Below are 13541 nucleotides of genomic sequence, written 5' to 3'. Positions count from 1 at the left end.
AGAAATAAAATGAACTTTTTTGATTTTGGCAAATGGCTGCAATTTCAAGGGGTCCAAATGTGACGTCTGCACCTTCTCCTGTGTTGTATGTGGGACCAAAGGTAATTTCTGAATTAACAGAAATGTCGAATGATGGGTAGATTTCACTTGAATCAGCAGAGACCTCTTCAATTTCTGCAGAGTTATATTCATTTCCATTGTGTGACAAAAGCAGGACTTCTTCGGACGCTGTGCTGTCATGATCTTGGTTGTCTTTTGGCCTTGTTGCAATGTAAATGCGCAACAATGTTAGCTTGGCAGCCTCATACATATTGCCAATGGACTGGTGGTGGATTTGAATGATCAGCTTACCAGCAAGCTCGGAAGAAGCTTGATAGCAATCATGATCCCTTGAAACAGGTGCGTTACAGTTGGGATAGATGGAAAACAGGCAGGACACCGGCCCTTGAGGACCGAGTTTGGACACCCCTGCTTCAAAGTATGAGGGGTGTTTTGGAGGACGAGGTGTTTTTGGTGTTACTACAACGTCCGTTTTGTTACTGGTTTCCTGTTTTCTCTGGCACGACATCTTCAGTAAAGTATGTTCGTGATACGCCTCCTGCATCTCCTTTCCTTCAGCACCAAACAGACAAACATGTTGCAACTGTTAAATGTTGAAAACCATTAAAGAAAGTCAACCCAAACATATTTTCTTCAAGAATATGTTCTATGCAAGCCCAGTAGTCGAAACAAGGCATTCTGATAAATATTGCGTTTGTGGAGTAAGAGTTAATCCACTCGTTTTTAGCCATCTCTGGGGGCGGCCATTTTGTCCCTTATTCTGTCGACTGAAACGACGTTGCAGTATCTCAGGGCTCAGGTAACGACCAATGTTTTGACCTGTTTTCGGAAGCTAAGATGTGATTGGTCATTATCTGAGCCCTGAGTAGTTGTGATGTCATTTTCAGTCGACAGAAGTGACAAAATGGCCATCCCTGAGATGGCTAAAAACGAGTGGATTTTGCTGCTTAACTCATATTCCACAAACACAATATTAATCAGAATGCCGTGTGCCAACTAGTGGGCCTGCTGGGAACATATTCTTGAAAAAAATATGTTTGGGTTGATTTCCACTTGAACAATTTATTTAGGTACATTTATGCTTGAAAATGACTCTAAACTATTTGTATCAAAATGCTGAATAGTCTAAAATATGTGTTTTCGGTATCCAGGAGTAAAACATTGAACTATCATAATAAAGTCCTTATTCATACACTTGCTCAGTCAGCTGTTGACTTCATGTATGCATGTGTGCAGAGCTGGGCATTTTACTAAAATTTCCCGGTCCGTTTACCTTCTTCAGCCTGCAGCCGGGGTACCGTTTGTGTTTCCGTCTAAAAACTTCGACCAACTTCCACTAGAATTCTGACTTCAAAGTTAGAATTCTGACTTTAAAGTGAGAATCTGAAAATAAAGACAGAATTCTCACTTTATTCTCAGGATCTCACTTTAAAGTCAGCTGAGAATAAAGTCAGAAAAGTGAGAATCTTTCCATCTTTTTTTCTTCACTGGCCCCAAGCCCCTTTTTTTTGTATTTATTTTATTTTTTATTTTTTTAATTTGGGCGGCAGTAATGCGGTATTCTAGTTTGCAAACTGCCGTTCAATAGAAGAAGAAGAAGAAAAACATGCTAATGCGCTAGCCCATACAGCTTGCGCGTGCACGGAGTAACCAGGAAGAAAGCGCATCTGTCGACTCCACAGTATGATTCCGTCCTAAATTACAGCGGAACGGGTCCGTTTAGCTTCAAATATTTTTTTGTTTATTTGAAATAATGTCATTGCACATTCTCACTTACATATCCATACAACTTTATGTTATCGTTTTATTCCGACGTTTGGATGCGAAGCAACCTAAGCGGTGTTTACTTGATCCTGCAGAATTGGCATATTTTAACACGTTTAAACAACAACAACGAGGCTTCCATGTTTTGCATGCTACTTACCTGGCATCAAATTCATGATTATGCGTTTTGTAACCTTTTAGGCACAGAAAGATCTGGGCTGTCAAAAGCTGAAACTAGTCCATTTGTTTACAAGAGCCGCGGATGTTTTTGCTATGCAGTCGTTCCAAATATATGTGGACTATTGTATGCCCTACATTTTACCCGCCACAAAGCTTCGGGTAGAACATGGGTGGGCAAACTTTTGGACTTGCGGACCAGGGGTGTAAAATTTGACAGAGGTTCCGGGCCAGGAACATTTTTATCGAAAGCCTTGGTAAGCATACGCAAATAAACGGAACACGTCGATTGACAACCACTGTGCACTGAGGGCTGCGTCTTACAAACCTGCAAAAGAGCTCTCATGCTCTGTTATTTGTTGTAATAAATGTTCACTTATTTAAAGATAACATCTACAAAAAATACATTAAACTATTATTTTTCACGATATAAAATGTGACTAACAACAAAACAAAAATAATTTAAGCCAAATGAGCCAGAGGATGGAGTAATTATTACTGTACTATAAAGAATAATTAATTCAAACACTGAGTTCTCCTTAAAAACTTGTGTGTAGCAAACCTATTTGTAATGAACAACACAAGGAACGAACTTAAACAGTAAGGAAAAAAGACGAATAATTGTGTTGGCGTTATCTCCGTCCTTGTGCAGTTTTTCAAAAACGCAAGGCCTGCTGCGCGATGAGTTCAAACCCAGCTAGAAAGAAAGATATGTATGTATATGTATACATACATACATACATATATATATGATATATATGTATATATATATATATATATATATATATATATATATATATATATATATATGATGATTTATTTTCAGTATTTGTTTTTTCATATAGCACATTCATACATCTTTGTGTTAGTCGAAACGGACTTAGATTGCATACTATATAAACACTACAGTCTTTAAGTTTAAGTAAGGTTGTTTTTGTTTGTGATGTTCTTTGATGTTATTGTAATGTAAAATATGTGCCGTGGCTCCTTAAAAATGTGGTGATGAAAACAGTATTAGATTATGGTAATGTTATGGCAATGCCTTTTATTGTTTATTGTTGTTATTGTTTATTGATGATTTAGTGCATTTTTGCAAGAAGATTAACTTTTTTACACTCATGAAGACACTACTACATCACTAATATGTAACATGTTTTTGTGTGTATAGGTTGTTTCCCGTAAATTTACACCGGCATGGCGTGCTGCCGTTCCTGTCCCCACCTGTGCTCGCGCTCATCGGCCTACACGCTGGCCCTGGGTTTAAGTTTTGTCACGCTCGGCACAAGTCGGATCCTGCTGCTTAAGTTTGCTGCTAATGCCGGTGATGAGACTGTCCTGTGGTATGTTCTTGAATCAATGCGACGGCTGTCTTAAGTATTGTCTGTTTTCTCTGCACAGACAACAAGTATGACTTCCTCCCAGCGTCTGTCAACATGCTGGCGGAGGCGCTCAAGCTGCTCTTCTGCCTCCTGATGTCCGTCAGGGTGTTTATCCGAGGTACACATGATCTATTTGCATTTGTGATGGAGCCCCCCCCCCACCTAAACATGCTCTTTACTTTTGGAATCCCTGTAGATGGCAAAATAATAATTTAATTTCACAGAGAAACAGGTTCATATGATTAAAAAAAACACTTTGAATCTTGACCCTGGTCTCAGAGGGACGCTCCTGCCAAGATCTGCGCAGCTCTTCTGCCTCCTCACTCCTCAGCACTTTGAAATGGGCCGTCCCCGCATTCCTCTATTTTCTCGACAACCTCATAATTTTCTACGTGATGACCTACCTGCAGCCTGTAAGTCCCTTTTGTGGGTGGGTGGGTAGCTACTAGCGACACACACACAATGCTGTGCGGTCTAATATAAGAGCTATAATGAAATAAATCTCCTTTGGTGTTGTTTGAGAGTTGCTTGAGCACCATTCATTTGACCTTAATCAACCTGAGTTTGAAAATTATTGGTTAATTCCGAACAGAGCCAAATAAATACCCATTTATAAGACAATGTGCACTCTTGTGCAATCATGTTTTTTTCAGTTTTTAATCTATACTTACCCTCTTGAACAGATTTCATTTTTTTCAATTGAGTTGCACAGGTTAAAGGTCACATAAACGGTGGAAGAGGTTTTTAAATAACCTCTCCTGGTCTAGGTTTTTCTAATATCACAAAAACTGTCCATTTGAAAAGGGATGTGTAGACCCTGCACTGTATGTTGATTTTCTCCACTATGTCCTGATTTATGCTGTTGTCGTCCTCAGGCCATGGCAGTCTTGTTCTCTAACTTTGTTATCCTCACCACGGCTGTTCTCTTCAGACTTGTCCTCAAGTAAGATCCTCGTCCCATAACATTAGGCCCTATTTTTCTGCCAATAATGTTAACTCATTCACTGCCAGACATTTTCAGACCCTCTTTTACCCTAATGTTTGAAAAAAAATTGAATAAAATATAAGTGAGTTCCTGGGATTGAATGACTGGACTGCGAAAAGAAAAAATAAATATGTCAATGGCAGTGAATGAGTTAAAGAGATCATCCAGCCGGGATGGTCCATTTTTCACTAACAGGTTCAATTGTGTGTGCTTTTTTTTTTTTTTTTTTTTAAATCAGCAAAATATTAGCTTGCATTTTCAATCTCATCACTTTGTTTTGGAGGAATCAGTAAATAACTAACTACTCTCAAAATGTCCCTTTCTAGTCAGTAATATAGCCACGCCCCCTCCGTCTTCAGATGTCTTGGTAGTAGTCAGGGGAGGAACCGGACAATATTTGTTGTCCATTCAAAATCATTCTACATACATTGCAAGGTAGGGCCAATCGATTATGAAAAAAAATATTAATCATGATTATTTTGGTAATAACAGAAATTACGACTATTCAAACGATCATAATATTTTGGTACGAAACAAGATCATGTTTAACCCTAAAAATTCTAAAGACAAATAAGTACGTTCCTTTTGGACCAGACAAAATTGATAAAATTAATTATTGAAAAACGTTTAAAAAATGCAGATGTATGATTTCCTTGTGCAAACAAACATAGTGCGTTGAATATATATGAATATATATAATTCAGCCATTTTGGTCCTCACGTTTGGAATAACCTGCCAGAGGACGTCAGGTCTGCAGAGACTGTTGATATTTTTAAGAGGAAGCTCAAGACACACCTTTTTAGTTTGGCTTTTAACAACTTTTAAATAATTTATCTTTTCTTTTGATTGAAGATTATTTTTATTTTATCTTACAATTTTAGTTCTTAGACTATACTACTGTTCTGTCTTTTAGTTTTGTTGCTCTCTGCTGTTGTCAGCTTTTAGCTCCAGTGTTTCCTTATGGGGGGGGGCCTCCGCGTTGAGGGAGGGGTGGCTGCCCTTTCCACGGGGGCTGTCATCGCAAGGACTCCTTGGGTCCGGGTGGCCGGCGGCCTGTACACTTTGTGTGGGGTCCGCCTGTCTAATCTGGGCTGGGGGTCTCCGTGGTGGTCCCTGTGGCCGTGGGCTGCCATTCCCCTCAGCGCGGATGAGCTCCCCTTGGGTACCCTTTCCTCATATGGTTTCTCTGTGCCTTGTCATGTCTTTTTAACACATTTTATCAGATTATGCACTTTGTGTGGGTGTGTGTGTGAGTGAGTGCTGGTGTACTAGTGGATATCTGTCTTGGGTTGGTTGGGAGGGAGGGCGTGAACGGATCTTTTTATGTTTTGCTTTGGATGTTTTACAGCACTTTGAGTTGCTAAATGCTATATAAATAAAATGTGATTGATTCCTACTCTTGTCCACTTTGACCTGTAGAAAAATTAATTAAGTTTTTAGGAACTCACATTTAATGTCAATAAAATTCAAAATATTGTGCGGATCGCTTTTATATTGTCACAGGTTGAAGTGGACAAGAGTAGGAATGGGCATATACATGTTGGCACCGATTGGTCACCCTTCTCAGCCACTAGGTGACAACAGAAAGTGACAAACTAAGCCAGGAAACAACATCACAATGCTTGCCTCCTTCACGGACGTAGTCTGGATGATGTGTCAGTCAAGAAGTCTCCTTCCGATATGGTGGGGGTTACAACTTGTTCTAAAATTTGTTAAAAAAAAAAAAAAAATCACGATATAGAGTTTTTGATGAGGAATTTTTAGTGTTGACATCAGTTTTACATACAGACCTATTATATCAGTGCTAATGTTCAGCCCAGTCAAGTGTCCTTTAATCCTTCACACACCTACTATAGACTCAATTGTTCCATTGATTCAGCTGTGCAGCTGACTCAATTGTTTGTTGTTTATGGTGTCCTATTGTCTGCCTTACATGGCTTTACCCATGTATGACTTTTTTAATTTCAAAAGGTAGCACATTCAGCAATGGACTGGGTTTCATTCACACAACATCTTATGTGATAAAGCACTAAGCAGGATACTGAATATAAACCGGTATACAGTACTATGCATTTATGGTCGAAGTCATCTGATTTTATTGTTTTTTGTTTGAAAAGAAAAAAAAACACAACAGCAATGCACACCAGTATTTTGTAGTGCGAGAGAACACAAGTGCGACAGCAAAATTACTTAAATAAGATATAAGAATAACTTAAAAATCCATCCAAACAATAATATGGCTATTATTTGAATAACTATGAAACTGATCAGAGGTACGAGAAACAAGGTGACAAAAATGTTTCAAAAACAAATATGAAGTTGAGTAATTAGGTCTCACAACATGGTAAATATGTGCAAAGGCTTTTCTGCTAACAAAAAACGACCTTAAAATGGAAGTCAAATATATTTTTTCAAAAATATGTTCTATGCAGGCTCACTAGTTGGAACAAGGCATTCTGATGATTATTGCGTTTGTGGAATATGAGTTTGGCAGCAAAATCCACCCGTTTTTAGCCATCTCAGGGGCGGCCATTTTGTCACTTCTGTCGACTGAAAACGACATCACAGTTGCTCTGGGCTCAGGTAACGACCAATCACAGCGCACATGTTTTCTGAAGCTGGTCGTTGTCTGAGCCCTGAGCAACTGTGATGTCTACAGAAGTGACAAAATGGCTGCCCCCAGAGATGGACAAAAACGGGTACATTCATTCTTATTCCTCAAATGCAATATTAATCAGAATGTCCTGTTTCAACTAGTGGTCCTGCATAGAACATAATTCTTCAAAAATATGTTTGGGTTGACTTCCCTTTAATCCAAACATAAAATGTTTCTATGTTACTCTTTTTTGTTTTGTTTTGCTATTCCAGAATTTGTTGACTGTTATTTGTGCTTGGTGACCTCGGAGGATACGAGGCCCAGAGCAGGTGCTTAGTTCCCTTGTCACTGGTTGTGGCTCTGTTTAATTATATGTAATAGTAGAACACACTGACGCACTGTTTTTTACTTTCACCATTTTTGTACATAATTTTTGCAATTTAAACCAAAATGTTTGTTTGTTTGGTTTGTTCGAATATTCCACAAAAAAACGTGTTTTTCTTCACTCCTCTGCCACCAGGAGGCGCCTATCCTGGGTGCAATGGGCGGCATTAGTCATTCTCTTCCTGTCCATCATCTCACTGACGGCGGGGTCAGGCGGCAGCCAAAAGTCATCCGGGTCTGTGCCCAGAGTCCGCTTGAGGCCCCTGTCCACGCCATCCAACTCCTGTTTGCTGTACACACAACTGCTGGAGCAGATGAAGAACAGCAGGTGGCGTAGTGACATCATGGAAATAGTACAAGTTTCAGTCTGCGGGCCTCTAATTCACTTTAGTGTTGGTTTTATGATAATAATATCCAGGGCTTTTCAGAAATAGCATTTATTTTTTTAAGAGTAAACATCAATAAATGTGAAAAGTGGATTTCAAACATTATCAATGAATGGAGGATTATAGTCAAGTAAAAATATATAAAATGTATAATACTTTTTTTGTGGCACTTGCCTTTCAAAATGAAAATATTTTATGAGTCCAACTTCAGACACATTACTTTATTTTATTTTTTTTATTGTCAAAGTAAAATTACTTTTTCCTAATGTAATGTAATGCATGTTAAATAACTTCTCTATTAATCCACTCCAGACAACAGGAGAAATATGTCGTAAAGACTGCTGCCTTTTCGTTTGGTAGCCCTTCAAAATAAAATAGATGGGAATAAAATACAAAACTTCTCGTATGAAGACTGTTGCATCCCTGTGGTTCTTGCCTTTCAGAACAAGGTAATTTTCAAGAACAACAGTCCATTATTGAAGCAACCCCTAAAATGTTTTTAAATTACCTATACATGCCACAAAATAGCAGTAAATAACTACTGTTTATGAAGCTCCTCAAGTCACTCAATATACCCTTGGTCTCAAGATGCCACAAGATAGCACCAAAGCAACACTTTTATATTAGAAACAAACCAGAGAGTAGTCACTGAATAGTAGAGGATGGGTCCCTTGCACCCCCAAAAAATCTGTGACTGTGAATCCACATGTAGCGAATCATGAACATGCAGAGACCACTGTGTCATCATCTGTTTAAAATGATTTTCAAAATAAAAGTCAGAAATTGGCTTTGCGTTCAACATCAGATACACGTTCAAATACTTCTTGTTGATTGTCTGTGACCTACTCAGAGAATCGCCGATCTAGTGAAGATTCCAAATAAAAGCATGCTCAATGTGTGTGGTCCCGTCCTCTCCCAGCGCCAACGGCTCGTGGGTGTCGAAGCTGCCTGGCCAGGCCTGGCGGGACAGCCTGGTGGGAAAGCTTCGCTCGCTGGGCGTGGGCCACATCCTGCTCTTGCTGCAGTGTTTCATCTCGGCCATGGCCAACATTTACAATGAGAAGATCTTAAAGGAAGGAGACCAGCTCACTGAGAGCATCTTCATTCAGAACAGTAAACTGTGAGCCTGTCGTCTGGACAACGCGACAAAAGGAATGGAGATGCCGTCTTGACTGTTTTCTGCTTTGCGATGTGGCAGGTATGCCTTCGGTGTGGTGTTTAACGGTCTGACCCTGGTTACTGGACAAGAGTCTCGAGGCCTCACTGTCCACTGTGGCCTCTTTTATGGACACAACGTCTACTCTTTAGCCCTGGTGGTCATCACTGGTCAGTAACATGCACTACATAGACAACCATACGACTTACAGAGCGCAATATTACGTAAACCCACACAAAGAGATCCTAATGATTTACACTGTCCAATAAGTTTATTATTGTGTAACACTTTTTATATTTCTTGGAGCTAAATTGAGTAACCATAACAAACAAACTAAACAACTTTCACGGTCTAACACAAGTTTTAAAGATGCTCATTGCAGCCATTAATCCTGACTTACTTGTTTTGATTTAAAAAACCCAAAAAATAATCTGCATCAATTGTTTCATTGTTTTTGTTTTGTTGGTTCAAATGTTTTAAATATTGTGTTCTGAGTCAATGTAGCTGATCAATTTGGATTTATTATTATTGATTTTATGACATTTTTTTTTCAATTTCCGTTGTTTCAATTAGTTGGTCAAAAAATGTTTATATGTTGAATGCGGATTTAATATTTGTTTGAAGTTCAGGCAAATTGGTGCACTTTAAATATTTAGTCACGGACTAAAAAACAATGTTAAAGTTATACTTTGTTGTGAGTTGCCTATATTTCTCAGTTTTTGTTTTCTTAAATGTTAAAAAGGATACAATGTTGTGCAGAGCTGTACTTAAAGCGGAAGTCAACCCAAACTTATTTTTTTCAAGCATATGTTCTATGCAAGCCCACTAGTTGAAACAAGGCATTCTGATGAATATTGTAATTGTGGAAGAAGAGTTATGACATCACAACTGCTCAGGGCTCAGGTAACGACCAATCACGTTTGACCTGTTTTATGAAGCTGAGCCGCGATTGGTCGTTACCTGAGCCCTGAGCAGTTGTGATGTCAATTTAAGTCGACAGAAGTGACAAAATGGCCGCCCCCTAAGATTGCTGAAAATGGGTGGATTTTGCTGCTTAACTCATATTCCACAGACGCAATATTAATCAGAATTCTGCGTTTCGACTAATGGGCCTGCTGGTAAGATATTGATGAAAAAAATATGTTTGGGTTGATTTCCACTTTAAAACAATTTTCTAGACTTATAGTTAGCTTATACTATTTATAGTCGCGGTGAAGTTTGGGCGGGTGTGAAATGTTTTCTTCTTCCTGGGGAGCGTGTAACAGAAAATAACTGAGGAGTGGATTAATCGCAAATTAATCACACATTTGGTAAAAAAAAAAAATCAACCAAACGGCAGCTTATATCGCAAAAAATCGGATCATTCGTGTCTTCAAGGCACCTCTGTAGTTTGATAGACCTGAAATCCTTGTGTGAGCCATTAAAGCCACGGGTCATAACTAAACTCAAATACATCTAAAATAATCTAAAAAGCTTCAGTAGGAAAAGTTTTACCCTTTCAGAGGTGAGTTGTTCTATATCTAAGTTGCAGCAACCAACTGAAGGCTGTACATGTTAAGGTCAGCTCATGGCCTTCAAACTAAAATCTTCAACTTGACACTTCCTGTCCGCCAGCGACCCTGGGCCTCTCCGTGGCCTTCATTTTGAAATTCCGGGACAACATGTTCCACGTGCTGACGAGCCAGATCACCACCGTCCTGGTCACCGCCCTCTCGCTCTTCCTCTTCGACTTCCGGCCCTCTCTGGACTTCTTCCTGCAGGCCCCCGTGGTGCTGCTGGCCATCTTTATCTACAACGCCAGCCGGCCCCGGGACCTGGAGTACAGCCTGCAGCAGGAAAAGCTGCGGGTCATCAACGGGGAGGTGTTAAAGAGGTCCAGAGGGGTAAGGGCACACACGCATGCACACGCCAAGTTGCCTGCTGCCATTTTGTCTCGACAGCCTTTTTTTTTTTGTCTTTAATTGAGGAATAATGTACTTTCTGTACTAAAAATGAATGTTTTTTCCTTCACTGGTCCTGAGAAACTGACAACCCCTTGTACATTATTGTTCTTTTTAATGCACAAGATGAACACAAATGGGGACAATGTGACAACAGGCCTTATTTTTATGATGCAATGTGTCACTGCATCAATCTAATCATGTTGCTGGACTAAATTATGCTATGGTGCATCTGTTCATGTTACTCTTCAAATTGTGCAAAAAGAAGAAATATTGCATTTTTCAAGCATTTTATTGTCATGATCAAACACTGTATGTATTTTTTACTTTAGTGTTCCATTGGTGCAAATTTTAATCGTTGAGATTTATATTTTCATATTTCATTAACACCGGTCAACAGATTTAAAAACATTTTAATCAGAGATGCAAGTAAACTTTTCTGGATAACCTTTTTGCGCCGATTCCAAATCTGCCCTCGTTTTTTCTGTAGCACATCAGGAAGGATTTCATAATAATAATACAGTATAATATAATATGCAATATTGAGTAATATTTCTGATTAAGGGTTTGGTTCAGCAACAAGTGGATTTTTTTTCTGAAATGTCAAAGCTCAAAGACATCGCTGATTAAAGTTTGCTCTTGACCAGTGTAATGTAATAGATTGTATTTTTTATTTATTGCAGAATATTATGGATTTTATTAGAATTAATTAATTAAAAGGACTCAACTGATTTTGTGACTGTAAAATTGAGTACAGTATTTGACTATTTTAAAATTGGAATAATTTAATCTTTCATCTTAATTTTAGTAATCACATCATTAGATGTATGAATTAACCTTTAGATTGTAATATTTAAATGTGTATTTTTTTAATTGATATTCATTTTTAATGATCTTTTCCTAATGGTATTATGTTATTGATTCTGGGGTCATTGCCCATCTGCAAAATATAATAACCTTTTTTTAATTTACTAGTATTTTTAAATTTACATTTCTTTATGGATGTTGTGTCTGGTGCAAATTTTAATATTCGACATTTTGATTTTTACTTTTTAATTATCTATTAGATGAATATTCATTATTGTTGTATTAATTCATTTAAATATTTTAATGAATTATTTCATTGATTTTGTGGCCCATTGCATAATTTAATATTTTTCATAATGTAATTGGGAGGGCAATATGCCATATTTAAGCCACTATCATACTTTTAGTTTTGTCAATTTTGTATTAAATATCAATGTGATCTTGTTTTCATTTTTCTGAATTATTATTATTAGTTGTAGTACTAGCAACAGAGGTAGTAGTAAGAATAGTGGTCTAAATAATCGGTATTAGGCATATTATTTTACCACCACAAAATGCTATATTTCATTCACCATTTTGTGTAGTTTATTTAGTGGTGACTCACCTTGTCTGATGTGTTTCAGGATGGCGAGGAGCTGAAGCTGCTGACCAAGGCCAACACAGACAGCGACTCTGAAGAGTCGTCTTTGTAGTGCACAGACTGCGACTGTGTGCAGTGTTCACAAAGGAAGCACATTGTTCGCACACATTCTGTCTGGAAAAGTTGTTTTTTATTTTATTTTTTTTTGCCGCTGGAAAACGTGGCGTAACGACAGTGTCTGAAACACACGAGGTTGAGGCGTTTGTTTTTTCTGTGGTCAGACCTCAACACACGCTTTCAGTTTGTGTAAACTGGGAATAAGTCTTGCTACTGTATTTATTTTCCTCTTGGGAAATCATCTGGGTATTTTTTTCCCCTCTTCAGTTGCTGGAGGAAGACTCGGCATATGCGGATGATGTACAGTATTTATGGAACTCGAAGAATTGTTTGGCGGACCATAAATTGGGACTCTTGAAAACCATGACTGTATCATGCACACTTTTTTGTCACATTGTGAATATATATAAACTGCCATGTGTGCTCGACAATAAACTGCACGTCATTCTTTGGTGTTGGAATGTGATGGGTAATACAAAGCAATGGAAATCAGGATGAAACGGAATGATATGTTACGATTTTTTTTCCCCATACCTCATTAAAATGCAAATGTCTACCCGTTTTTAAATTGACTTAATCAAGCACAATTTTTCAGCACAATGTATACTGTGGTTAAAACGTAGATGTAAAGTATATGCTCAAAGGCTGCAGTATTAGGCACACCTGCACAATCAAGAACCATGATATAAAAGTACATTTCTCTTTACATTACTAAGAGGGGTTTATATAGACTTGTGCATGTGTATCTATTTTTTTTATTGTACGTTATTATAGAATTTTAAAAAATATATTTAATACATGTTGCTTTTGCTACTTTTAAGAATTTATTCATGATTAAATAGTTTATGTATTTTTTTAAATTACATTTATTGTTAGTTTTTTTTGTGGCTGGTGCAAGTTTTAATAATGTGCACTTTACAATTTGGGGTATGGGGGGTACAAAACTTTAACCACTATCTTACTTTTGGAAATGTTAGAATTGATTTTTTTAATTATCTAATATATTGTTATATTGTTTCTTTCATCCATGCATCCATTTTGCCGACAATGTAGCCATCTTAACCACACCACACCGTGCTGCCTGTTATTTGAATGTATTAGTGTTGTATTGATACTATAATATAATATATTACTCTTAATAAATTAACACAACATCTTAGCTTTGCTAATAAGTATTGATTTTTGTGTATGTGTATGTATTATGATTACA

The 13541-nt window shown here is 37.8% G+C and overlaps 1 protein-coding gene across 3 annotated transcripts; it reads left to right on the top strand.

Annotated features, from left to right (window-relative positions):
* The first annotated feature begins 1608 nt into the window (after nucleotides 1-1608).
* slc35a5 (solute carrier family 35 member A5) lies at nucleotides 1609-13490 on the top strand. Of its 3 annotated transcripts, none has more exons than XM_086051928.1 (10): nucleotides 1609-1773; nucleotides 3170-3322; nucleotides 3400-3498; nucleotides 3660-3793; nucleotides 4256-4323; nucleotides 7482-7673; nucleotides 8651-8851; nucleotides 8930-9057; nucleotides 10502-10770; nucleotides 12258-13490. In XM_086051928.1, exons 2-10 carry the CDS (start codon nucleotides 3196-3198, stop codon nucleotides 12324-12326), a joined length of 1287 nt encoding a protein of 428 aa, XP_085908054.1. In that variant the 5' UTR covers nucleotides 1609-1773; nucleotides 3170-3195; the 3' UTR covers nucleotides 12327-13490. The 3 variants fall into 3 exon arrangements, with proteins under 3 accessions (XP_085908054.1, XP_085908055.1, XP_085908056.1); XM_086051929.1 differs by having other exon boundaries at nucleotides 1614-1741; XM_086051930.1 differs by lacking the exon at nucleotides 1609-1773 and adding an exon at nucleotides 1801-2258.
* The last annotated feature ends 51 nt before the right edge of the window (nucleotides 13491-13541 follow it).

The sequence above is a fragment of the Filicampus tigris genome, chromosome 14 (assembly GCF_054856515.1).
Source record: "Filicampus tigris isolate MCC_2025a chromosome 14, RoL_Ftig_1.0, whole genome shotgun sequence".
Classification (NCBI taxonomy): domain Eukaryota; kingdom Metazoa; phylum Chordata; class Actinopteri; order Syngnathiformes; family Syngnathidae; genus Filicampus; species Filicampus tigris.
The sequence above is the reverse complement of the archived record's forward strand: the minus strand, read 5'-3'. Positions and strand labels throughout refer to the sequence as shown.